A 26,681-nucleotide genomic window follows, 5' to 3' on the forward strand; every position below is an offset into this window, starting at 1 on the left:
GCCAGGTTCCCACACCTGACAGGGACCCCTCTGAATCTTCCCCACAACACCCCCTGCCAGGGGATGTTGCCTGGACAACACCCGGCTAGCTTCTTCCTAACTTCCTATCCAACCCCCAGTTTTACCAAAGTGTGAGGAGTGGCCTAATAAATAGAACCTTTTGCTCCCCCTGGTGGCCGGAATGTGAAATGTAGTGTGTGACTGTGATACCTGGTCAGGTGAACTCCTTTAGTGCCATCAGACGTACCATCACTCCCCTTAGTGGCAGAGCGACATTACTGCAACGACCAGGTCTCTGGGGCGCTGCAAGTGCATCTCTTTGGAACTGCTCCATATTTTCTCTTCAACAGGTCTAACAAAGGAGATACTAACAGATCAAGGGACCCCCTTCATGTCAAAGTTCATGAAGGAATTGTGCGAAACACTGCAGATTTCACAACTCAGAAACTCAGTGTACCATCCTCAGATGAACAGATTGTTGGAGTGGTTTAACAAAACCTTGAAGGCTATGTTGAAGAAAGCGGTGGAGAAGGAAAGCCGAGACTGGGACTGTCTGCTTCCCTATCTGCTATTCTCCATCAGGTAAGTTCCCCAAGCTTCCACAAGATTCTCCCTGTTTGAACTACTCTATGGACGACACCCTAGAGAACTCATGGATGTGGTGAAAGAGTCCTGGGAAGCTGAGACCACACCCTAGAAGCATAGTAGAGCATATCGCCAAGATGAAAGAGAGGATTGCCAACGTGATGTCCATTGTGAAAGACCACCCCCTCAAGGCACAGGAAGCAAAGTCCAGGGTGTATAATAGGTCGGCCATAGTGATATCTAGGGGATCGAATACTTGTGCTGGTGCCCACAGAGGAGGGCAACTTCCTGGCCAAGTGGAAGGGCCTGAGGTAGTAAAGAAAATTGGTGAAGTCAACAATAAAGTCCAGAATGGTCGAGCATTACCTTCAGAGTCCTGGTTCTCAGTATCAGTGGGAGCCCCAACTGTCAAACCATGGATAGAGGATAACTTTCAAACCTGAGAATACACCTTTAATAAAAATGAGCTCCCTTCTATAAAGTTGTAGGAAAATGATAAGTGATCATGAAGTTTTGTGGTGTGTGGCCTCATACCTTGATATATTATTTGTATTGTTTAGAGAGGGGAGGCACATAATGGTAAAAATTACTATTATTTTTAGTGATGAATTATTTGGGATATTTGGATACAAAGTATCAATAATACAAAAAGAGATAAAGGGCTTTTAATGTACATCTAAATAAACAGACTTACCAATAAATGTAGTGAAAATCTACTGAAATTAATCTGCCATAGATGCATCCAATCAATTCACATGGATGAAGTCTGTAATCTTTAACCTCTAACAGGCCTTTTGAGCTCAAACCTCTGACACAACAGTCTAAGCTTCGGTCCATTGAGATCAATATTAATGTGCTGAGATGAATGTGTCAGATTTCCCATCAGAGATATCTCTGAGCTGCACCAAAGGTTTTTGACATCTATAGAGATTTCTCATTCGGGAAATCAGTGACGGTAGGAGGTTAGTCACTTCAAGATGCTCTTGATCTATTAACTATAACATATCATAAAATTGTGGATTCAGTGCAGAGTTCACAACTTTCAAAAGTTATTCTCTTCTTTATTACATAAGAAACTACACAAGGAGAAATGATACTCCTTGGATATTGGTCAAACGCCTCTCACACAGCCAAACCAGATCTCACACTTTGCACTGATGAGGGGCAGCACCTCCAAAACACAGTGTCTGAAAACTGAGATTCTGGTTTTGACTTTTATCCTATGTCATGTGACAAAGCTTGTTAAAGGGTCAACATTGACTTCTAGGATTGCTACTTCCTGTAGGTGTCACTAGAGTCAGGGGCGGATTAACAGAGGGTCAATATGGGCGGTAGCCCAGTGCAGGGCCAGCGTCAGCACCCGGCACAGCGGGCAAATGCCGGGGCCCTGGGGAGAGGGGGGGGGGCATGGAGAGCAGAGCAGGAGATAACATGCTCTCTCCCCCCACAAAGTCACTGCTGGCTGCGTTCTCTTAACCCCTAAGTGCCAGCTCTGACACAAGCATCTTCTCACTCAGTCAGTGCAGCCAGGCAGGCACACATAGGGGTTAACAGAAGGCAGCCAGTGTGACATTGTGGGCGGAGAGAGCAGTTCTCTGCTCTCCCCCCTGGGTGGCTGCAGACAGTGCTGAAGTTTATCAGGCAGATTCCATCGGACTCCTACTAGTGCCTGAGTGAGTGCAAAGGTATCCAGCAGTGGTTGCAGTTGTGGCTCAGTCTGCTGCTGTCTGTCTCCGCTGCCTAAAAATGTGGGTGATGTCTGGAGGAGCAGCTGGTGGGGTGCAGCCTGCAGCCACCCAGCTCTCCCAGATTACATGCATGCTGCACCAAACCTGCACCAGTGGGGTAGGAAGAAGCTTAACCCCTTCCCATCTGTATGAAGGTTATTGCTGAACCTTAAAGATAACAATCCGACCCGCATAAATGGGGTTAACCAGATGCCAGGAGGAAGGGGAGCTGCTGCCATGGATAAAATTGAGCTGTGGGCTGTACGTTGGGGCCCCGTGGCCCCAGGCTGGTGACTGGAGGGACTCTGCCCAGTGCTGGCATGTGTGTGATTTCTGCTCCGGAGTCTCAGCTTCTCTCCTCCACATCACACTGTGCAGTCACAGCAACATTGGTTGTGTCTGTCCAGGTCCCAGCAGCTGCCACTGCTCCCACCAAGGACATGGCATCACTTAACCCTTCCCCTGCAGCCACCGGCAACAAATCCACATTATTCCTTGATTAAATCAGGTTCCAACCCAATAGAGGAGCAGACATTTCCTGCTGCCATTAGGGTCCGGGAGAGGGTGACATTGGCTGCCCTGCTACTCTGTAGTGGGGGGTGACAAGTGTAACATGGGGTAACGATGACAGAGAAATGCACAGGATAATAGTGAGAGCGACAGAGGGCAGTGTATGGTATGGAGCAGTCAGGGGGTGGGCTGCAGGATCCCCCCATACTGTACATGACTACTCAGGACAGGGAGGCGTTTAATGAGCTTCTAATGACAGGGCACTAATTGGGTCATTAGGGTTTGTGGAAAGGATTCAGCATCAGGTCCCTCATTAATGCCCGAGCCACCTGTTACTTTGTAGCACAGATCTGTTGGGGCCGCAAAACCAAACAAAGTTGTTTATGTAGAAAAGTCTTTGTTTCATAGAAAAACTCAAAACAGAAAAGCACCTCTCCTGTATATATACACTGCACAGCACCTTTCCTCCTGTATATATACACTGCACAGCACCTCTCCTGTATATATACACTGCACAGCACCTTTCCTCCTGCAGAATCTACAATAGCTGTCACTCATGTAAGAAGTGAAATCTGGCATTGTACTATACATTTCTCTGCCGTATCTGGGCATCATAAATCGGGGTATGTGTTAAAGGGGGGGGCCCACTGAGACTCTTTCGCCCGGGGCCCTCGAAAACCTGGAGCCGGCCCTGGCCCAGTGGTCTGGGGGGGCCCTGGGCTACCGCACAGATTGACCCTCCGCTAATCGTCTGTGAATGCCCACCGGCATTTATGTGCCCCCGGACCCGGTGGGCAGAGAGAGGGGGACCGCATCGGGCCCCTTCTCATCTGCTCACCGGGCCCCTCCCGGCGCTGCGGCGGTTTCCAATTGACATGCGGGCGCGCGCCCGCACGTCAATAGTTAACAACAGCCGCCAGCCAATTGGAGGCTGGCAGCTGAAGTCGGCCGCAGCGCACACGTTGCCGGCGTCTGACGTCATTGTCAGTCACCGGCGAGTGTGCACTGCTGGAGGGAGCTCGCCGCCTGGAGCGCGGACAGGTGAGGAGACTGTTTGTTTTTTGTTTTTTTTTATAAGCTAACGGTGGACACACTAGGGGCAATGCTGGAGGACACACTGAGGCAATGCTGGAGACACTGGGGCAGATTGCTGGAGACACTGGGGCAATGCTGGAGACACTGGGGCAGATTGCTGGAGACACTGGGGCAATGCTGGAGACACTGGGGCAATGCTGGAGACACTGGGGCAGATTGCTGGAGACACTGGGGCAATGCTGGAGACACTGGGGCAATGCTGGAGACACTGGGGCAGATTGCTGGAGACACTGGGGCAGATTGCTGAAGACACTGGGGCAGATTGCTGGAGACACTGGGGCAATGCTGGAGACAATGGGGCAGATTGCTGGAGACACTGGGGCAATGCTGGAGACACTGGGGCAGATTGCTGGAGACACTGGGGCAATGCTGGAGACACTGGGGCAATGCTGGAGACACTGGGGCAGATTGCTGGAGACACTGGGGCAGATTGCTGGAGACACTGGGGCAATGCTGGAGACACTGGGGCAATGCTGGAGACACTGGGGCAGATTGCTGGAGACACTGGGGCAATGCTGGAGACACTGGGGCAATGCTGGAGACACTGGGGCAGATTGCTGGAGACACTGGGGCAATGCTGGAGACACTGGGGCAGATTGCTGGAGACACTGGGGCAGATTGCTGGAGACACTGGGGCAATGCTGGAGACACTGGGGCAATGCTGGAGACACTGGGGCAATGCTGGAGACACTGGGGCAGATTGCTGGAGACACTGGGGCAATGCTGGAGACACTGGGGCAGATTGCTGGAGACACTGGGGCAATGCTGGAGACACTGGGGCAGATTGCTGGAGACACTGTGGCAATGCTGGAGACACTGGGGCAATGCTGGAGACACTGGGGCAGATTGCTGGAGACACTGGGGCAGATTGCTGGAGACACTGGGGCAATGCTGGAGACACTGGGGCAGATTGCTGGACACACTGGGGCAATGCTTGAGGACACACTAGGGCAGATTGCTGGACACACTAGGGCAGATTGCTGGAGACACTGGGAGCAATGCTGGAGACACTGGGGCAGATTGCTGGATGACACACTGGGGCAGATTGCTGGAGGACACACTGGGGCAGATTGCTGGAGGACACACTGGGGCAATGCTGGAGACACTGGGGCAATGCTGGAGACACTGGGGCAATGCTGGAGGACACACTGGGGCAGATTGCTGGAGACACTGGGGCAATGCTGGAGACACTGGGGCAATGCTGGAGACACTGGGGCAGATTGCTGGACACACTGGGGCAATGCTGGAGGACACACTGGGGCAGATTGCTGGAGACACTGGGGCAGATTGCTGGAGACACTGGGGCAATGCTGGAGACACTGGGGCAATGCTGGAGACACTGGGGCAGACTGCTGGACACACTGGGGCAATGCTGGAGGACACACTGGGGCAGATGATTGCTGGAGACACTGGGGCAATGCTGGAGACACTGGAGCAATGCTGGAGACACTGGGCCAGATTGCTGGACACACTGGTGGTAATATGCTGGACACACTGGGGCAGATTGCTGGACACACTGTCTGGGGGCAATGCTGGACACACTGGGGCAGATTACTGGACACACTGGGGGCAATGTGCTGGAGTCAGACACTGGGACAGATTGCTGGAGACACTGTCTGGAAGCAATGCTGGACACACTGGGGCAATATGCTGGACATACTGGGACAATATGCTGTGCTGGACACACTGGGGGTAATATGCTGGACACACTGGGGGTAATATGCTGGACACACTGGGGCAGATTGCTGGACACACTGGGGGCAGGACTGGAGGTATGGGTAGAATGTAGATATGGGGCATGATTGGAGACAAGGGGCAGAATGAAAGACATGGGGCAGGATTGGATCATGGGGCAGGATGGATACGATGGAGACAGATGGGGCAGGATGGGGAGATCATATGGTGTAGAATGGATACTCATGAGTGCAGGATGGGAGAACATATGGCTGGAGCCAGGAATGAGACACACGGGGCCAGGGTGGGGAATATTATTACCATAGGGGCTAATTAAGGGATATTATTACTGCAGTGATGTATTTATTTTATTTTTTGAGTATACTGTTTTAAATGGGGGGCGGTCCTGTTACTGTGCAGAGTGACACTATATCGCCTTTTTTTCTTCATGTGGTGTAATGTAGAAGTTGTGAAAAATTAAGTAATGTGTTCTGCAAGCGGAGCTCGAGATAACTGTGTTATTTCCTGCAGAAACGAGTCCTGGCTGGATGAAATGATGGCGGTCTGTGCTGGAAGAAAGATGAAGGACTTCAACTAGAGACGTCACTGGTGAGTCAGTGTTACCTATACACTGACACTATACACTGTATACTATATACAGAGGTCCTGTGTACAATGTCACCAGTGATCACTGTATTACCTATACATTATATACAGAGCTCCTGTGTATAATACCACCAGTGATCTCTGTATTACCTCTACACAGACACCGCATACTAAGTACAGATCTCCTGTGAATACTGGCACTTATGGTGATAGTATTGTGTTTTTTGTTTTTTTTATTATTGATCAGTATTGTAGTATTCAGTCACTATGTGGTGGTAATATGTGGTCTGGAAATGGTATTGTGGTATTTGTCCCTTGTATGTGCTATTTGGTCACCAAGTGGTGGTAATATGTGGTCTTGACATGGTGCGGTGGTATTTGTTCCTTGTATGTGATATTATTTGATCACTGTGGTTGTAATTTGTGGTCTGGTCATGGTGCGGTGGTAATCACGCGACCCCCCCAACGAACCTATCCATTACAGTAAATGGCTGCCCACTCTCCCCAGTCCCACAAGCTCGCTGCCTCGGGGTAATCCTTGACGCTGATCTCTCCTTCAAACCACATATCCAAGCCCTTTCCACTTCCTGCCGACTTCAACTCAAAAATATTTCACTAATCCGTTCATTCCTCAACCATGAATCTGCAAAAACCCTAGTCCATGCCCTCATCATCTCTCACCTTGACTACTGCAACCTCCTGCTCTGTGGCCTCCCCTCTAAAACTCTTGCACCCCTCCAATCTATTCTAAACTCTGTTGCCCGACTAATCCACCTGTCCCCCGCTATTCCCTGGCCTCTCCCCTTTGTCAATCCCTTCACTGGCTCCCCATTGCCCAGAGACTCCACTACAAAACCCTAACCATGACGTACAAAGCCATCCACAACCTGTCTCCTCCATACATCTGTGACCTCGTCTCCCGGTACTTTCCTACACGCAACCTCAGATCCTCACAAGATCTCCTACTCTACTCCCCTCTTATCCCCTCTTCCCACAATCGTATACAAGATTTCTCTCGCGTATCACCCCTACTCTGGAACCCTCTACCACAACACATCAGACTCTCGCCTACCATCGAAACCTTCAAAAAGAACATGAAGACCCACCTCTTCCGACAAGCCTACAACCTGCAGTAACCACCGATCGACCAAACCGCTGCATGACCAGCTCTACCCTCACCTACTGTATTCTCACCCATCCCTTGTAGATTGTGAGCCTTCGCGGGCAGGGTCCTCACTCCTCCTGTACCAGTTATGACTTGTATTGTTTAAGATTATTGTACTTGTTTTTATTATGTATACCCCTCCTCACATGTAAAGCGCCATGGAATAAATGGCGCTATAACAATAAATAATAATAATAATATTTGTTCCTTGTATGTGATATTATTGGTCAAAATATACCTAAATTGTATTGCAGATTTTAACAAATATTTAATAGGTTACAGTAGGTTAGGGCCCAGCCATTTTTCTGGAATAATCTGGTTCGGGTATATCATGACCCCCGTCACATGACCCCCGTCACATGACCGGGGGGGCCCACAGTGTCTGAACAGCCTGGGGCCCTGGCTACCCTTAATCCACCCCTGACTAGAGTTCTAGTCCTCTTCCTCTCTGAAGAGACAATTTGCATAAGAAACTAATGTAACACAATGTAGAATCTGGTGTCATGTTCTACTTAATCCCATGAAGTCATTAGTAGGGAGTCCTGCCAACAAGAACAAACGCACAGGAACATTGGGCTTCGTTTTCCGGCTTGTTTATCGCTTAAATACAGGTGTAAAACGGGGACACTGGGATTAAATACAAAGATACTTCTAAATAATGAGAGAACATTCTGTAACAGCCCAAGTGACACTATGTTCAGCAGCAAAGTATTTTATACTATCTTATTTCACATTCCCTACTAGAGTCATAAAGTGCAAGCTGAATATGCACAGTCATCACTGAAAAATGAGAAATAAATGCTTATCCTTATTCTGATATATACAGTAGATTGGCCCATATTCATTCCCATTAAATGCAAAAATAAAATTGTTTTTAGGACCAAGAAAGTTCGAAATTTGCCAGATTAATTTCAAAGTAAAATGTTCCTGTTAAGTAAACAGAGTTATCTTTTGGCGTTTCAGACTGAAAAAAGTTTGGATTTGCATACAAAATCTATTACTTTACACTGACAGGATCAATACACTGCAATAGTGAAATATTCTAAAGCATAATGGGAGCTAACAGACATAGGCCCCCTTCACATGTCAGTGTCTCCTGTATGTGTTGTGTCAGTTTTCACACGTGACGGAGACACACCCGCACATCCATTAAAATCTATAGGGCTGCACACATTGCCGTCTGTTCACATGGACCATGTGTCCGTGTGACCAACACATAGACATGTCTATTTTTTCCATCAGTAAGGATATCAATACATAACGCACACGTGCACACGGATGATATAACATGTGGCTTGCAGTACATTTATTAAACTAATAAATAAATTAATTTAAAAAAAAATGTCGGGTCACCTCTGTTTTTGATAAACAGCAAAGGTAAATAAGACAGCTGTGAGCTGATATTATCAGGTTGGGAAAGTCCCTGTCCCACCTCAATTTTGGCACTTTTTCTCGCTCTTCCCAATTGCCCTGGTGCGGTGGCAGTCAGGCTATGTGCACACATTGCGGATTCGTGTGCAGATTTTTCCGTACTGTTTTTGCAAAATCCGCAGGTAAACTGCACTGTGGATTACCCGCTGATTTGCCACCTGAGGAGCAGGTGTAAACTGCTGAGGAATCCGCACAAAGAATTGATATGCTGCGGTAAAAACACTGCCGCGTTTCCGCATGTTTTTTTCCACAGCATGTGCGCTGGGGATTGTGTTTTCAATACGTTTACATAGTACTGCACAACGCATGGGAAACAGCTGCAGGTATGCAGCGCCAAATCCGCTGCGGATCCGCAGTAAAATCCACAACGTGTGCACATAGCCTCAGGGTGATGGTAATGGTTGGGGTTGATGTCAGCTGTGATTTGTAAAAAATCACAGTTGGCATCAAGCCCTGGTGTTAGTAATGTAGAAGTTACTGATGAGCGAGCACTAAAATGCTGGTTATTATACATTTATTGATTTGGTATCTAGTTGATTGATTCATTGTTGCATCCTATTTATATGCATGCTTTATTGTGTGGGGATTTAGGAGTGGGGTTCCCATATGTTTTTACTTATGTTTTTTGTTTTTCTTGTTATTGTGTACCAATAGAGACTATCACCTTTTTATTAATACTATAATTGTGTGGTGTAGTGTGCAAGCATTACAGTAGTGCTTTCCTTTTTTGTTGCAAGTCTTTATTTACTACTGGCTTTTGGCAACTCTCGCAAATTACATAGAAATTTTGATGTGCCCCTGATTTAACATAAATGCTAAAATTCTTGGGTGCTCATTGTTCGGGTCGAGCAGATTGGAATACTCGGGTACTCGGCCAGAACAACGAGCCCAATGTAAGTCTATGGGAGACCAGAGTATTTTTACCGCGATCTCCCCGGGGGTCCTTTTAAGGGCTCATACTCCCTTGCGCGAAACTCAGATGAGTCTAGCACGGCAATACCCGGCACTGCAGCTGGCACAGAGGAGCGGAGTGTGCGGCTGCATGTATTCCTATGCGGCCGCACGCTCCGATCTGAGTGCCGGCAGCAGCGCCGGGTATTAACATGCGAGACTCATCCGAGTTTCGCGCAAGTGAGTATGAGCCCTAAGGTCTAAAAACATCTGAAAATGATGGAAACGCTGCTCAAATGACACAGGGACATCATGGGGATCGCCCCTGGAAGCATTCCTGACTCCTAGTTCACAGCTGCAAACCTTTGTTTCCGAGATTCATGCCATTTTTCCCGGTGCCACCAAAAACACACTAAAACGAAACCAAAACGGATTTTGCTGGGAAATATGTTAAGGTACATCCTTTGCAGGTTAATGACTTGCCTTTAAGGCCAAATTATTAACCCCAGAACGAAGATTTCCTCCCCCACTTAGGTTTAGTTCAGATTCAGCATTTTTGAAGCGTTTTTCAACTTTAACATTGCTTTCAACCACTACAAATGCATTCACTGGGAAATGTAATTTTAACATTTAACAACCCTAGTCGGCCATGTGGTGTGTGCCCAATTCCCAATACATGCCCAACCCCCCATTGTGGGTTCCTTTTTTTACAAAATAAGAGTGCCATCACAATCACAGCCCCCTTGCCCAAAATGCACCGTACAGAGCACGTTCACCCTGGTGATCTAGTGGCAGTTAAAGGACACATTGCAGGAGACAGAATGAAGAAGTAGACCCAATGTAATGCCATGCCGAATTCCCCAATGTGGGGTCCTTTTGTTACATAATAAAAGAGTGCCATCACAGCCCCCTTGACTGTGGGCCACAACAGGTGCAGGGCTAGAGGCATCTTCACATACACGGTGTACTGGGGATTGGCTTCTACGCAAAACAGTGGAAGAAACAGTGGTGTGACCTGCAGGCAGTGGTCCTGGAGACTGGGGTTCGGCCCACAAAGTCAGGTGCTTTGCTGCCATGTGCCTGATCATGCTGGTGGTGGTCAGACTGGTTGTTTTGCTACCCCTGCTGATGTGGGTATGGCAGGTGCTGCAAATGGCCTGTTTGGGGTTATCGCCAGAGTCTTTAAAAAATAACCAGACTCTGGAAGATCTAACAGTTGGAATGGCAACTTCCCTCATGTTGGTGTCACGGGGAACGGATGCATGCCTTCTGTCTGTGGCCACCACACTGCTTCTTCCTGCCTGTTGGGGTGATATGCCTCCTTCCTCATGTGTGCTGCTGCCCTCGTTCTGCATGTCCTCCTGTCAGATTGGATCAGTCACATACTCATCGACCACCTCGTCTTCCACATCCGCACCCTGCTCCTCCTCCTGACTTTCTGGCAATTGTGTCTCATAATCATCCACCTATTCTGACACTTTCCCACCATCGCCTTCGCGTGACCGGGGCTGGTCAAAACTTTGGGCAGCTCTACATGCGATCTCATCTGTCCCCACTTCAAGTTGACGGGTCATGAGATCTGAATCTTGAAATGGAAAACTGAACAGCTCTTCAGAGTGTCCAAGTGTGGGATCAGTTGTCTCAGGGCACTGAGCATGGTGGGAGGAAGGAGAATCAGGGTGAGTAATATCCGGGCCACACTCACGGCTGCTCAGACTTGACTGTGTGGAAGGCATGGTGGTGGTGGTGGTGGTGGCTAAGTGACTGGAAGCATTATCCGCTATCCAACCAACAACCGTTTCACACTGCTCTGGCTTCAATAGTGGTGTGCTGCGGTCCCCTACAAACTGGGACAGGAAGGTCGAGCGAGAGGGTCTTTGTTGTTGCCCACTATCACCTAGGCCATGGCCTCGTCCTCTGCATGCACCATCATCATCACGTCCACATCCCCATCCCTTGCCCCTTGCCTTGCCCATTTTAAATGGACTACTGCACTATTTCAAATGCTCAACACAAATATATTTATTAGTGGCGAAATAATATCTGATCAGTATGCTTGCAAATCTATGATTTTTCAAACCCAAACACCAGGCAGGCCTCAGCCTGACATAACAGACTGTATTCAATTTTTGGGGGCTTTTTTGTGAAGTTAATTTATGCAAATAGTGCTGTATATAAGTAGAATAACAGACAGCAAAAAAAGGGGCACACCGGCCTACAGTGCCCAAACTTGGAACACGCAGATATATGAGGTCTCTTACGGAAATACCACACAGGCAAATATGTGGCCTTTTTATATATCTTTTTTATGCTAAATGTGCTGCATATAATTTGAGTAACAGAGAGCAAAAAAAGTGGTGACCGGTCACGTGACCGTGAAGTCATCGAAGGTCCTTCGCTCAATGCATCCTTAGGAATGGAGGCCGCCGCTTGCACCTCTGAGAGCCGCGGGCTGTCGAAGGGTAAGTATATCCCTTTTTTTTTAATTCTTTTTTTTACATGAATATGGATCCCAGGGCCTGAAGGAGAGTCTCCTCTCCTCCAGACCCTGGGAACCATCCGCACCGCACACGCCGTATAAGATGATTGGGCGTATAAGATGACCCCCCCGTTTTATACAGCGAGTATATCCCAAGCTCCATATTTTATATGGAAAAATTGTGGGTCGTCTTATACCCCCAGTCGTCTTATACACCAGAAAATACGGTATGTATGTACAATTAGACAAACCCACAGAACACCAAAGCACTGTATAACAATACACGTGCCAAAATAGGCAATTATATCCGTATAAAGATTCTATAGTAGTGACTAGTGCTCTGTGGAAAAATGTGGAGAAAACCACTAACCTGGGTATTTGAATTTAAGGTATAGTGCGCTCCCCCCATTAACCATATATTGTACTGCTATTGCCTTGCCGCACTTTTTCCACAACCATTTGTGGTGTCTCAGCAGTATTTGTTGCTCACACCGTCACATAGTTTTTGGCTGCACTATCCCTTTTCCAGGTTTTATATACCGTTATATCGTGCACCTTGCTTGCAAATTTTTGCACTATTCCAATTAGCACCTTATTTCACATGTTTACATTGTATTGTCTACCTCAGGCTACATATACCGCCATCTTGTGCATTTTTTATTTATTACTTTTTTGCAATTTTGCACACTCCTCTTAGCACTTTATTTCATACAACCTTGTATGACTGATATTTTAACATATGCTTTTTTCACTGTGCACTTTTTTCATATATTTTTCTGAGAGATTGTGCGGTTTATCATATACATTGCCTTGGGTATTCCATTTTTATTTCTCAGTGTTATATATTCTATATAATTTTTCAGCCCTTTTAGTCACTTTCATTTTTTCATTTGGGATATAGTGGTATTTTTTGATATATTTTAAATATTGTTTAGCAGTCATATATATCTTTAGGGGTAGCACCTACTTTGTATATGTATGTATTTTTGGGTCAGTCTTTACCATCTTCCTTTTTATATATTTTTTATACTTATATAAATATTGCTTCATTTTTTAGTTTATATTTGTGTCCTTGTGCGCACAAATTATGATTTATTAATACATATATTTGCCAATTGTATATAATAAAGGCATTTTATACCTACTTCCTGCTTGGTGTCCTATCTGGTTTCTATCTGTATGTTGGTTGTGGTTGCCCCCTTCCTTGGTATGTATGTACAGTATATATATCTTTGCACATCTTTAACATCTAACCATCTGTCATTTCTATTCTGCATTCTATTCGAGTATGTCACACCCATAAACACACTGACACATGGACACAGATACCACTGGTACTAGTTTTTCCAGTGTCGGAAATATCAGGACATGTAAAGGAGGCCTAATACAAGATTAAGTTCCAGAGTGTAAAAAGTTAAAAAAAGAAAAAGAAGAAAAAAAAGTTTAAGAATATTTAGAAGCATAATAAAATATTAAAATTCCCCCCAAACATCTTCCCTTATATAAGATATTTTACTATTAAAATAAATGATACATATTTGGTATCCCTTCAGCTGTTTAATCTGTAAAATAAACTCTGTAAAAACTAAAATAAAACAATAATGGCAAAATAAATTTTTGTTCAACATCAAGTGACAGAGAATGGAAGAAATTATACTAATAAAAATTTCATCTTGTCCCACATAAAAATTAGCCCACCAACTTTATGTGTTTATGTTTATACTGATTTTTTATGTGGCTCTTGAACTAAATCCGCTTTAAATCCACATTAAAAAAATCAATTAAAATATTATTTATTTAATCTTTGATGTGGATTTTTAAGGAAGTCTTGAGGCAAAACATAAGGTGTGGATTTTTAAGGAAGTCTTATAAGAGGCAAAACATAAGGCGTGAGTATTTCTGTAACCATGTAAGTCTCAAAAGGAAAGGACATATGACCTTAAGCAAGATATGGAAGACAATTTTGTTTCTAATGAAGCACACCTACTTGCACAGTTGAAGGAACAGTCAGTGACCTGATAGCTTATCGTTAGGCATGACTTTTCCATTTACATAAACAATAGAAATTTGTTTCTCCAGAATAACTATTGAAGCCTTATGATTGCAAACCAGGGATTGGTATGAAAATTTCCTGAGGTGTCCTGAATCTAGATAGTTTCTGCTGTTTTAGCATCATAAGCTGACAGGTATAGAAATTGTCAAAAGATTGAATTTTGCACAGAGTAGAATCTACTATGTTCCATAAGTATTGGCGTTTTCCAACTTCATAGGACGGTCTCTAAAAGTGACCTTTGTTTCCATAGTACAGGTAAAGATTGTTCTTACATGTGCATTAACGCTTCGCATTAGAAGTGTCAGCGTTTCCACCTTAAAGGGACACTGTCACCTGAATTTGGAGGGAACAATCTTCAGCCATGGAGGCGGGGATTTTGGGTGTTTGATTCACCCTTTCCTTACCCGCTGGCTGCATGCTGGCTGCAATATTGGATTGAAGTTCATTCTCTGTCCTCCATAGTACATGCCTGCACAAGGTCGAATCAGTGCCCAGAAGCCAGTACTGAACAAAAAGCAAATAAAAAACGTGTGGCATTTGAAAAGTCCCACAGCCTGCTAAATAGATGGATGCTGGAAAAGTGGCAGGAGGTGGATTTCTCTGATGAATCTTTAGTAGAATTACATCACAGCCACCGCAAATACTGCAGGAGACCTACTGGAGCCCGTATGGATCCAAAATACACCCAGAAAACAGTTAAATTTGGTGGTGGAAAGATCATGGTCAGGGGTTACATTCAGTATGGGGGTGTGCGAAACATTTGCAAGGTGGAAGGCAATATCAATAGCCTAAAATATCAAGAAGTATTAGCTACCTCTTATATTCCAAATCATAAAAGGGGTCAAATTCTGCAGCAGGATGGTGCCCCATCTCATACATCCATCTCTACAACAAAGTTCCTCCAGGCAAAAAAGATCAAGGTGCTCAAGGACTGGCCAGACCAGTCACCAGACATGGACACCATTGAGCATGTTTGGGGTAGGATGAAAGAGGAAGCTTGGAAGACAAAACCAAAGAATCTAGATGACATCTGGGAGGCATGTAAGACTGCATTCTTTGCTATTCCTGATGACTTCATTAATAAATTGAATGAATCATTGTTGAACCTCATGGATGCAGTCCTTCAAGCTCATGGAAATCACACAAAATATTAAATATGACTCTAATAGCACCACAACTTCATTCACCAATGTTATGCAACTGCGGTGCCCCAGGGTCCTGATCGTCGCAGTGGTATTGCTTTCCTCTCGGGGAGAGTGATGCTACGTTTGGAGGCAAGAAAGGATAACTGCATCCAGGTATCACAAACATGCAACACGTTCACACTCCAGGCCACCAGGGGGAGCTTCTGCTCCTATTTATTAGGTCACTCCCCACATATATATAACTGGCAGTCTGTAGCCAAAGTTAGTCAGTCAGAAAGTTCCAAACAGTAGTCTGAGGAGGACAGAGGGTCAACGGAGCTGTGCATGCCCTCAGAGCTGCAGCTCCCAGAAAGAGCCATTGAAAGGCAGCGAGCATGAAGGAAGTCGAAGCAAAGGAGAGGATACCAGATGGGGACCAGCCTCGAACAGGCTGCCTCCCACTGAGGCACAGAATCCCGGTAGCTGGAACACCGAGGGAGTATGGACCTCTACGCCTTATTTCAGAGACCAGCAGGACAGCTAATTTCAGGTTACCTGTCCACACCTACACCCAGGAGGCACGGTGACATCCACAGAGCTGGGTTATCTAAGAGACCATATAAACAGGCTCAAGTCACCAGTCATACGGGTATTGTCCTATCCTATATGGGGGACAGAGAGAGCGAAACACCACATCTGTGAGACCCTTATGTGAAGACATAGGCAGTAAGAGACTACACCACTGCGGTGCAAGGGAAGGCTACTGATTTCCACCTGGACAAAGGGACTCTGGACTTGCCTCCAAACTGACTGGACTCTGCCTGCCCTGTGATCTGGTGCTCTGGACTGTGGATGCTGAAGTCTTCAGTAAAAGGTAAAGAGACTGCAACCTTGTGTCCTCGTTCTTCTCTGCGCCTCACACCATACCACCATCTACACACTGGGAAGCCCTGGGGATATACTTCACCTGTTGGAAGGTATACCATCTAGCTGCCATAACATTACCCCAGCGAACCCCTTAAAGCAGCGTCGATCACTCTGACCAAATACAACAGGTGGCGTCACAAACATAAACTTTATCCCTTTAAAGACCTTTCCCTTTAATACGGACATCCCAGGGCCAGGGACCGGGTCAGCCACCGTGACATCCCCCCTGTGAACTGCAGGACCCGGTACCGAGTATCCCATGGCCCCTGGGGGTGCTCCACAACATTTATTTGTATTTGCAGCTAATTATTTATTTGAATATCATATTTCTGTGGGCAACAAAGCTTTTGTCTTGCCAAAATCTGACTATTCTGTGTCCATTAACTGATCAATATTTCTGCATTGATGCCTATTTATTTTCTTAACCTAAACCACATTTCAGAGGGTTTAAGCTTTCAAAAGAATAATTTATACAACCAATAGATGAATTTAACGTCAGGTTATAAGCTTTTATTTACATAACATGGATAAGCGACAAACTTCTGTCAGGGAGTGTATGTTCTCCCCATGTTTGAGTGGGTTTCCTTTCGATACTCTGGTTTCTTCCCACCTACTCATGACACACTGGTAGGGTATTTAGATTGTGAGCCCAATAGAGACAGTGATGATAATGTCTGTAAAATGGGGAGTAATTAATGGTGCTATATAAGCGAGTATATACTAAATACAGTAGATCAGTGAGGAGATCATTGATGTATACGATGTGTACATGTGTCACACAGAGGAAGCTTGGTTTGATTATCTTTTCCCCCCCCTGCATTAGTCCTCTTGCTTATGATTGGTCAATGTCATGCAAGACAAAAAGTAATGGCACTGAAAGACAACATTCTGGTAATAAACCCTTGGTTTTTGCAATAATTAGAACTTAAACTTTGCAAGCTAACATCTCCGCATTAGAGATGAGAAAGTAAAAAACAAAAAAATATTTTTTACACAGTTCTGCAACCACTGATGTTGCAGATGTGGCCTAATTAATGTGTTCAAAGTGGTGAAATGTCCTCTTTAAGTTCACCTTAGAAGCCATGCTCCAGAACTGGATGGTGTAATGGTCATCTGATCTGTAGAAGTTTCTATTTTAGCCAAAGCAAAGATGATGCTTTAGATGAGTCTTGACCCTGAACAGTTTAAGTAAGACCTCACCATGTTATTCTGTTTTCAGATTGGGTTATCGCAAGCCAGACATTGGCCAGATGACAAGGAAGTGATATAGGCCCCATTGCCTTATCAGATGGAATAAGGGGAGTCTGTACTTGCAATTGAATAGAGTTCTGATTGAGGAACCTCTGGAGGTCTTTGGATTTCCATAATAATATAGAGATGAAGGAAAACAAAGGTCAAAAGAGCAAAACAAATGACTGAAGGTGCATGAGTTTGACTGGCGGTAAAGCGATGGTCATAAACGTCAGCTATGGCCAAAAGTAAACATACACATGAAATCTACTTGGGAAAATGAGGTTCTTCCGGGTTGCAACAGATTTTTATTGGAAGGTTAAGTCCTTGAACCCTAAACAGAGGCCTGAACTTATCTGTTGGAAATCCCAAGGTCACTACCCTCAGAGTAGACTCTGCTAGCAAAGTGGATGTATTGCATATTTCAATGGACTGGGCAGTCCTACAGAAGCAGATGGATAATGTAGATACTGTAGATGGATTGACCAAGATAAGGCCCAGCTTAGTCTTCTAGCACAGAACCAGGAAGACAGTCTCAATCAGAGCACCGGTGGCTGGTAAAGAACATGACATGAGTTTTTCTATTCATTTTAGCAGTTTATCAGTTGTAAACTTCTGTCAGAAGACATGGCCAAGAGCAGCATTGGAAGAATGCATTTAATACTGAACTGTAAATATGACCTTTCCTTTTTATGAGTACCACTTGCTTCCTTTAATTTCTCCACAGTTTATGGTAAATTGGAAATAATCTAGGTTTGCAACATGAACATAGAATAACAAAGAAAGTGAGTTTTCTATTTGTCTTTTAAGTTCTACTCTATATATTTACTATGCCATTCTCTGCTCAATTAACCGATCATTGTCTACCTGACAGGTTCGTTAGTTCATTTAAACCCTGTGACTCGATATTCAGCCACTGTCTGTTTTTAATAAATGCAATTCAGTGAGCAATTCAGCATAGTACTAATTACTAATGGAGAACAAGCAATTATCTTTCTTTGCTCTTCTTGCAAGTGACATGTTGTGTTTCCCATTCCCATTGTTAAATGTACCTGGTTTTATTTTACTACTTACCAAGAAATCTATACTCTTTTACAGCTGGATTAACCCTCTGACATCTGGTGAGCAGTGTGAACCCCTCATGTGCTATTGTATGGGAATAGATGTATTTGGTAATTTTGGTAAATAAGTCACAGATTAGATGCCATTTGGGCAATTTAATGTGTTTCTGAAGACTGCAAGACACACATGGGCATCTATGAGAAGGAGAAAAGGTTTATCGTGGCTTGATATTTGTTGTCCTTGCCATCAAAACCCCACTATAAGTGGATCCAAATATTGTAGATCTGGCAGCTGCTGAACTTTCTCTTCTGCTTAAGTGGGTTGTGTACTACTGGACAACCCCTTAATAATGGGCATAGTGAGGAGAGAAAAATAAAAAAATTAGTACCTCTCACACAGCTGTAAGGAGATGGACATAGCCCCCCTTTGAAGAACTAGTGAATTTTTGTTTTATGTAATGTGAACTGTGATATGTGTTAATAGTGTTGGTATTGTGTTCCGCCCGACAGTATGGAGAGTTAGAGTTAATGGCTGGGACTAGCCCAAAGTGAGGGAGGCTAAGCTGAAGGGACAGTGACATTTTTCTCTTAAACTGTCAAATGTGTGCATCTGAAGTAGACCTATGGTCTGGATAGTAAGCAGTTCCGCATGGCGTGAAGGGTCATGAATTGAGGAGAGACCGCGACTGTGGTTAGCATGAACCAGAGTAAAGAGAAAAGGAAAACCGACAAGAGGAGAGAGTGATCAAAAGTAGGAAGATCTTGGAAGATGCCTAACTACGGCCTAGAGTTTATAACTCAGAGAGGTAGACGGGACAGACTATGTGAGATGACGAGGGTGCCCCGGGCGTGAGTTCCAGAGCATCCTTGACAGAGAAGTTAAGTACCGGTCATACTGGCAACATAGTTCACTTGAGGGGAAAGAAGACATGGAACTGGGGGTTGACAATAGGACTCTTGCCAACTGGACATTAGTACTGAGCTGGGTTGTGGTGAAGGAAAGTGAAACAGTGGAGATAGAAAACAAACGAGTAACGAGAAAGGAAATGGAACTGTGGGTGGAAAATGTTCTGTGTTGTGGAGAAAACAGTCATAAAGTTGTGCACCCGTTATCTGCTGTATATAATCCCCGCCATGTTATCATTCAGTAAAAAGTTTATTTTTGATTTGTGGTCGCCCTCATTGAACTGTTCATCATCTGGTCCTGGGCAACCCAAGTCATCAGTAACATATGACCTGCAAGGATGTAGAGCCCCTATAGCACAAGTCCCAGCAGGAACCCACTTTCATGTAACGTGCCGGGAATAAGAAAGGAGTACTTCACCCATGGCTACCACAATGTGCTATGTTACACAGGCATTGACCCTCTGAAATCAGCAATGCGTAGCCTGTCGGTCTGCTCGGAGCAGCGTACACCTCTACCGGGCGTTGATCCCAGCAGACCAATAGGGGGTGCAATGCTGGGTACAGGGGATTGGTGCCCAAGTTGAGTATCAGTTTTTTTTCCTCAGTATGCTTTGGTGACAAGGACTGGACAGGATCTCATACGGCAAAGTTCTGAACACCTTTCTCAAAACAAGGAGAGACCTACTGGGCTCTGGGAAAAGATGCTAATTGTTCTGACTGGTTGTCATGCACAGTGTAGGACAGACTAAGTGCAACACAAAGGGATAAGAGGAAGGGGGGCCAAACACTAGGGAAGCAGGGAGTGAAGACCCCTAGGCAGATCTAATGTTGCCCTGTCTGCCCTAAGAAACCCTAAATAGGTTCTGCACTTATCGCCGAGCAGGATACCTAGTCCTTGTCAGACCATAGCGGTAAGCCCTGTTTAGGGAGGAAGGGGGTGTACGCTGGTCGAACCCCACTAACACTACAGACAGCTAGGATACACAAACCAAGGGGAAAGTTAGCTTGAGTAGACTCAGAGAGAAAAAATGTCATCCTTCAAACTCCAAAGAGGACGCTAGGTGACTGCTGCAGTTTCAAGCCTCAACAGGGAAGTGTAAATAGAAAATAACATCCACAACTCCCAACAGGAAGTTGGGAGTTATAAACAGCCAGATCCAGGTGGCACCATTAAGGCCGGAGGAGATGGCCACTAGTCTGCAAGGCCAACCGCTGAGACCTTCTGCAGCCAGATGCAGTGCGACTGTCTGCAGCTCACCCGTGACACTGATATAAATGCCTCACAGGACATTCTGGCCATGGGATGCTTCATCAAAATGTTTCCAGATGCACACAGCTAGTGGGCAAGAAATGGGATTTTTTTAAGGGTGTAGCATGTAAAAAGGAATCAGGATTATGGATAAAAACAATATGTGGTAAGCAGGTTTGCATAATAAAAAAAACCTTATTCTATGAATTGTTATGGGGGCACTTTGCTGGTTACTAATAGATGCACTGTTTATGGGGGCACTCTGATAGGACTATTTATGAGGGATTTTTTAATGAGATTAATTATATGGGGATACTACAGTGAGACTGATTGTGGGGAAACTCCAATAATCCTAGTATTGGAGTCACTCTGAAAACACGTTTCCAAATATTTTAGCTATTGTTTAGGGTTTAGTATGCACTTGTGAGTGGTACTTAAAGGAATTGTCCAGGGTTAGAACAACATGGATGCTTTTTCTAAAAACAGCATCATCACTGTCTGTAAGTTTGGTCTGGTTGTGTATCTCAGCTCTATTTACACGAGTGCTGCTTAGCTGCAATCCCACGCACAGCCTGTGAAGAGGGTGGCACTGTTTTTGGAAGAAGTCAGCCATATGTTTCGAATTCAGGACAACATGGAAAAAAAATCCATATTTCATGCTAAAGGAAAACTGTCAGTAGGTTTTTGCTATTGAAATCAATAACAGCATGATGTAGGGGGAAAAAGCCTGATTTCAGCGATGTATCACTTACTGGAATGCTTGCTTCAGTTTTGATTGAATCCCTGTTTTCTCTGCTATAAATGTAGAAGTGATCAGATCGCTGAGCTGTGTATACCCCTGATTGGCAGATACCTGTGTACACTGTTAGCAAGCTGCCAATTACTGGTGGGGGCAGGTTACACAGATTAGTCTGAGTGTCTTGCATGCGCCACCTAGTCTTCTAGTGATAATCTCCTGCTGATAAAACACTGATGGTATTAAAACTATAGCAAACTGTTGAGCAAGTGACTCATTGCTGGGATCAGGAACTGCCCCTATATCATACTGCTCTAAGATGAAATAGAAAAAACTACCTGACAAATTCCCTTCAATTATCCCTGAAAAATATTTTTAGTTTCAATTTTAGCACTTATCATTGTATAAAAACATCAAAACAGAAATTTACACAGAACTGAAAAGTATAATGCAGCGCCCCAGAGATCTGGTCGTTGCAGTATGGCACTCTGCCACTAAGGGGAGCAGCGGTACGTCTGATGGCACTAAGGAGTTCTCCTGACCAGGTATCACCAGAACACATTACACTTCACACTCCGGCCACTAGGGGGAGAAAAAGGCTTTATTTATTGGGCCACTCCTCACACTGGTAAAACTAGGGGTTGGGGAGGAAGTTAGTCAGAAGCTGACTGGGTTGGATTCAGGCAACATCCCGTGGCAGGGGGTGTTGCAGGGAGAAGACACAGGGGGGTCCCTGTCAGGCGTGGGAACATGGCAGGTGCCTAGCGAACAGAACAGAACGTTACGGAGCCGCGCCTGCACCTCCTGCGGCGGCATCCTAAGAAAGAGATAAGAAGGGAAGGATATTGTGGAACAGTGTAAACGAGATCAAGCACAAAGGAGAGCCAGTAAGAGTCGTGCCGTGAGACCGAGGCAACATCCTACTGAGGCGCGTAGCCGGTGGCCGGAACACTGCGGGAGTAACTGACTTCAGGCCTTACTTCGAACTCCGCAGGACAGTAAATTATAGGTTGGCTGTCTACCTTAATTTCCTAAGAAGACATAGGGGGCAACATTGGGAGAGGGGCGTCTCTAGGGTCCCGGAAGACCTCCAAGCCTTTCCATCATACGGGTGCGTCCTAGCCAAAACATACTGGGGGACGAGAAACTAGCAACATCTGGAACTAAAGAGAGATAGAGAGCTGTAGAGAACGACGAAAGAGAACAGCAGTTGTGAGGACTATTCCGAATGCTCAGCAGGGTAGGACTACAACACACAGTGGTAGGCAACGATTTCCATCTGCGAAGGAAACTCTGGAAGTGCCCATCGGACCGGCCGGTCTCAGAGAGCCCTGTTAAACGTACTCTGGATTGAGGATCCTGAAGTCTTCAGTAAAGAGGTAAAGAGACCGCAACCTTCTGTCCTCGTTATTGACTGCACCTCACACCATCACCATCTATCTTACTGGGAAACCCTGGGGACACACTTCACCTGTGAGAAGGTATACCATCTAGCTGCCATTCCATCATCCCAGCGGACCCCACAGCAGCGTCGGTCACCCTGACCAAACACCACAGGTGGCGTCACAAACCCTTGACAGACTGCACCACCTTTATTGGACGCCCCTTAGCAGGGTCACGGACCGGGTCTAGCCACCGTGACAGCCCCAGGAACCGAACTAGAGAGGCCTGGTACTGAGTACTCGTGGCCCTGTGTCTGGGGGCGATCCAATAAGATCCCATGAAAAATATTTTTTAAAGCAGGCAAGTATGGTTGTAGGGCTAGTGGATTGTCAGTATGGACTTAATTTAATTTGATCGACCAGTCATAAGAAATCAAAATAATGAACCAGTTTTTAAACTACCTTACTTATGTTCGGTGTTGTGCTCCACATTTCTGACCACTGATCAGTATATTATGCTAATTCTACTCCATATTTGAATAAATATACATTCAAATTATAGATGCAAATATAGTTGAATAAACAATTTACATGCAGATTCCATAACAGATGTGAGTTGTGATGATTTGTGGTTTTCAGACATGAATTAATAATTACATTCAGTTGGTTGCTTGCAGTACGATGAAAAAAAAAAAAATAAAGTACCATATTAAAAGTATTTGCCCCTATTCATGTGTCCCCAGGTGTCATTCAGATTATGCAGAGCAATTTAGTAACATGTCTGAATTAACTCTTTCATGCCAATTTTCCTTTTATTGCTTTCAATTCTTCATCTCTATCTCCATTTGATGTAGCCATCTGAGGACTTATTTGTTTGTAGGACATTTTACAGGTTTTAATCTCACCATTTAATTTATTACACAATACAAATTTCTATTGTTTGTTTGTTTTTTATTTATATTGGGGTTTCCTTATGTGACGCCCAGGAGACCGGGATACCCAGCACCGGACCAATGGAGTCTGTCTCTTGAGGGGGATGTCACGGGTGGCTTGACCCGGTGCTGTGGCCTCAGGCAATGCACAGTGTAAGGGGTATCATGAGGGGACAGGCACTTACTTGATCAGCAGCAGGTTCTCCCAGCGGTGAGATTCAACTGTATGACCTCTCACTATCAGCTCCTTGGCCCAACTGCCATTTCTTCTCTCAGACCAGAATGGATCAAGGGGAGTCTCTGGAGCTCCCCCTTCTGGCCGGAGGTGGTAGTGCAGTCTTGCTATTTTAGTATTTGTACTTACTGTCAGTAACTATTTTTGTGGCAAATACCCCTAGGGGTGCCACATTCCCCCTTAGTTAAGAACAGTACTCCGGGACTGTGGGACAATAACATTTTGAAATAACAATTAATATGTACAGAGTCTTAAAAATGAAAAGTTACAAAAACCACTCAAGGAAACAAAAATAGAGTTCTGTAAAAAGTCACTTCAAATAGCGTCCATTAATACAGCTCTATCCTTGAAGGTATTAGGAACGGCACTGTACTTAGTGTCCAGGAATTTAGTTCCATTTTTCCAACGGAGTTATCAATATAAAGTCTAAAGAAAGTTCAAAAAGAGCAAAAAGCAAAGTTCAAAAAGCAGTCTTTCCGGAGCTTTGATTTAGTGCCTCCGGGCTGATAAAAAGTTCAAGAATATGCAATAAGTTCATACAGACAAGTCTCTGTAGGCACTGGGCTTAAACGTTGCAGACTGATAGCAATGACTATACTACATTTTCTGTTTAACTATATACGGCATAACATATATACAATTCACATTATGAGCTTTATAGTTGGTAATCTGCATACCTGGCCGGTAATTGACCCTGGGTACTACGCTGTGATCTACGTAATAGCGGTGTCTCTTCATGTGGTGTACTACTGTCTACTGCGGATGTAGTATCTGCCCGCTCTGCTAAAGATAATTCCACGACTATGGAGTTGGCAAGTCCACTGTGAATGGGATTACTCTGACCAGGAATCTGTTCTTCCTGGCCTGGAACCTCCTGTAGTACGGGGTCAGCCTCTTCCTGTCTTGGGACTTCTGGTATTGGGTTCGGTGTTGGGTAAAAGGCCACCATGGGAACCACTACTGCACCATGGTATGTTAGTAGGGTTTTGGGAAAGTCTCCTATACAGGTGTGATACACTTCCTCTTCTTTTTCCTTTACTGGTTGAACCTGTATGGGTTGAATAACTTCTGGTTCTGGCTGGACAACGTCTGGCTCTTTCAATGCTTCCGGACATAATTTAAGATTGTCTCTTGACACTAGTACAGATGTTAAGCCTCCGTTTTTGCTAATGAGACACATTTTAGGATTATCCACTCTTGTTGGTAAAACTGTGTAGGGTACGGCTTCCCACTGATTGTCCAGTTTATTGGTTCGACGATTTCTCTTGAGCACTTGGTCACCCGGTCTTAATGGGGTCGCTAGAGCATTCTGGTTGAAAGTTCGCTCTTGTCTTTCTCTAGTTTGCTGAAGGCTTCTTTCCACACTCTCTTGCACTTGGCGATACTGCTTTTGCCGTATGATATCCCAATTGGAGTCTTGAACTTCTGCGTCTGGTTTCAGAATTCCCATTTCTAGATCGATTGGTAATTGGCCGGGTCTTGCACGCATAAGGTAAGCTGGGGTGCAGTTGGTGGAGCTCACCGGGACATGATTATACAGATCCACCAAGTCAGGCAATTTCTCTGGCCATTGATTCCTTTCTGTCTCAGGTAAAGTCTTTAGTAGGTCTATTACAATATGGTTCATCTTCTCGCATAAGCCGTTTGTTTGTGGATGATAGGCCGTCGTCCGGATCTTTTTGCAACCATACATATTACAGAATTCTCTGAAGATCTCTGATTCAAAGGCTGTACCTTGGTCGGTGAGAACCTGTTCCGGATATCCATGGGGTCTACAAAAGTACGTTTGGAACGCTTTGGCTGCTGTTTTTGCTGTCAGATCTTTTACGGGTACTACTACCAAGAAACGTGAATAATGGTCCACGATGGTCAAGGCATAGACATAGCCGGACCGGCTTGGTGTCAACTTCACGTGGTCCATGGCTACAAGTTCAAGTGGTTGTTTGGTGATTATGGGCTGCAGTGGTGCTCTTTGGTTCTTTTGATCGTTTCTTCTGAGGTTACACGGGCCACAATTTCTGCACCACTGTTCGATTGATTTTCTCATCCCGACCCAATAAAATCTTTCTCTTAGAAGTACTTCTAACTTTTTCCAACCGAAGTGACCAGCACCATTATGGTAAGCTTCGAGGACCATCTTCACATCTTGTTTAGGCACAATAATCTGCCAAACCAATTCATGTGTTTTCGGATTGGTGTATCTTCTACAGAGCTTCCCTGTCTTGGGTGTCAGCCCATCTATGGTGTGCTAACGGATTAAAATTCACCTCTTGTTGTTTCTGATAGGTACTTGACTGATGATGTTTTGCCTTGGGACGATGGAAGGCTGGTAGTTCAATTTCTTCAAGCTCCCCCGTTTCCTCTTCTACATCTCTCAAGTGTGGCATCCGGGATAGGGCATCGGCATTTCCATTCTTGCGACCTGCTCGATACTTGATTATGAAGTTGTAATTAGATAACCGGGCTATCCATCGCTGTTCTAACGCACCTAATTTGGCTGTGTCCAGGTGGGTCAACGGATTGTTGTCAGTATAGACAATAAATTCTGCAGCGGCCAGATAGTGTTTGAAACGCTCCGTCACAGCCCAAACTACTGCCAGTAGTTCCAATTTGAAGGAGCTGTAATTTTCTGAATTTCTTTCAGTAGGCCGGAGCTTTCTACTTGCAAAGGCGATGACTTTCT

At 45.0% G+C, this 26,681-nt stretch overlaps 1 protein-coding gene across 1 annotated transcript in view; it reads left to right on the forward strand.

The window, feature by feature from the left end:
• Window positions 1–508: 508 nt before the first annotated feature.
• Window positions 509–26,681, forward strand: part of LOC138637886 (uncharacterized) — a 136,060-nt gene continuing 109,887 nt past the window's right edge. Inside the window, exon 1 of the mRNA XM_069726819.1 lies at window positions 509–582. Within this exon, the coding sequence (XP_069582920.1) occupies window positions 509–582 (74 nt within the window). The remainder of the gene's footprint in view (window positions 583–26,681) is intronic.

Source organism: Ranitomeya imitator, chromosome 5, assembly GCF_032444005.1.
Source record: "Ranitomeya imitator isolate aRanImi1 chromosome 5, aRanImi1.pri, whole genome shotgun sequence".
Lineage (NCBI taxonomy): Eukaryota > Metazoa > Chordata > Amphibia > Anura > Dendrobatidae > Ranitomeya > Ranitomeya imitator.